This window comes from Aptenodytes forsteri, unplaced genomic scaffold (genome assembly GCF_000699145.1).
Source record: "Aptenodytes forsteri isolate BGI_AS27 unplaced genomic scaffold, ASM69914v1 Scaffold284, whole genome shotgun sequence".
Lineage (NCBI taxonomy): Eukaryota > Metazoa > Chordata > Aves > Sphenisciformes > Spheniscidae > Aptenodytes > Aptenodytes forsteri.
Genome location: NW_008794445.1, coordinates 5,490,787 through 5,492,137, shown reverse-complemented (window position 1 = coordinate 5,492,137; position 1,351 = coordinate 5,490,787). Strand labels below are relative to the sequence as shown.

The window sequence follows — 1,351 nt, the reverse complement described above, 5'->3', positions numbered from 1 at the left end:
CGGGGCCGGGTCCAGCACTGTTCCGCCCGCCCCCGTCCCCGCCCCCTGTCGGAGGCGATGGCGCGAACGTCCCTGCCCGCAGGGGGAAGGGCGCGGAGAAGAGCCCGCCCTTGCCCTGCCCCGTCGCAGTCCTCAACCAGGTCGGACCGCTGGCAATATAGAGAGGCGCCGGCGGCCGTTCCCGCCACACACCGCTTGGGTCGAGGGTGTCGACAGCATGTCCGGCAGAGGTAAGGGCGGGAAGGGGCTCGGCAAGGGGGGCGCCAAGCGCCACCGCAAGGTGCTGCGCGACAACATCCAGGGCATCACCAAGCCGGCCATCCGCCGGCTGGCTCGGCGCGGCGGCGTGAAGCGCATCTCGGGGCTCATCTACGAGGAGACGCGCGGCGTGCTGAAGGTCTTCCTGGAGAACGTGATCCGCGACGCCGTCACCTACACGGAGCACGCCAAGAGGAAGACGGTCACGGCCATGGACGTGGTCTACGCCCTCAAGCGCCAGGGACGCACCCTCTACGGCTTCGGCGGCTAAGCCCGAATCGCAAACCTTCCACTGTTAAAAACACCAAGGCTCTTTTCAGAGCCACCCACAAATTTCACAACGAGAGCTGTTTATTACGATCAAAAACAATTACTAAAATTATTACCCTAAGTGGAAGTTCATAACTCATATTTGTGTAATGTTCCACACCGTGCGCTTAATTTACAAAGCTGGGGAAAAAATCTGTCTTTGTAATTACAGCTCTTTTTTAGGAAAACGTGGGGGCTCTTAAAAGAGCCGTTTAGGTTATCGTTTAAAACCGTTTTACTTGGAGCTGGTGTACTTGGTGACGGCCTTGGTGCCCTCGGAGACGGCGTGCTTGGCCAGCTCGCCGGGCAGCAGGAGCCGCACGGCCGTCTGGATCTCCCGCGAGGTGATGGTGGAGCGCTTGTTGTAGTGCGCCAGGCGCGAGGCCTCGCCGGCGATGCGCTCGAAGATGTCGTTGACGAAGGAGTTCATGATGCCCATGGCCTTGGACGAGATGCCCGTGTCGGGGTGCACCTGCTTCAGCACCTTGTACACGTAGATCGAGTAGCTCTCCTTGCGGCTCTTCTTGCGCTTCTTGTCGCCCTTCTTCTGTGTCTTGGTGACGGCTTTCTTGGAGCCCTTCTTCGGTGCTGGAGCAGATTTTGCCGGCTCAGGCATCCTGAGAAGTTTCTTTCCAAAATCTTCACGGTACCTCAACAACATCGAAAATGGCGCCTGCCCCCCTATTTATAAGGGCGTTATGCAAATTAGAGGATTGCAATCGTTCCATTCCTATTGGAGTAAAAAATACCAACGTAATTACAGGCACTTCCGTCCTGTACCCGT

General features: G+C 58.0%; 2 protein-coding genes across 2 annotated transcripts; one reads left to right on the top strand and one right to left on the bottom strand.

The window, feature by feature from the left end:
- Positions 1–191: 191 nt before the first annotated feature.
- On the top strand, positions 192–610 carry LOC103907830 (histone H4). Its single transcript, XM_009290069.1, has one exon. It carries the CDS (start codon positions 218–220, stop codon positions 527–529), a length of 312 nt encoding a protein of 103 aa, XP_009288344.1. The 5' UTR covers positions 192–217; the 3' UTR covers positions 530–610.
- A 90-nt stretch (positions 611–700) lies between these two features.
- On the bottom strand, positions 701–1,263 carry LOC103907829 (histone H2B 1/2/3/4/6). Its single transcript, XM_009290068.2, has one exon. The coding sequence runs from the start codon at positions 1,226–1,228 to the stop codon at positions 803–805; it is 426 nt and encodes a 141-aa protein (XP_009288343.1). The 5' UTR covers positions 1,229–1,263; the 3' UTR covers positions 701–802.
- Between the last annotated feature and the right edge of the window lie 88 nt (positions 1,264–1,351).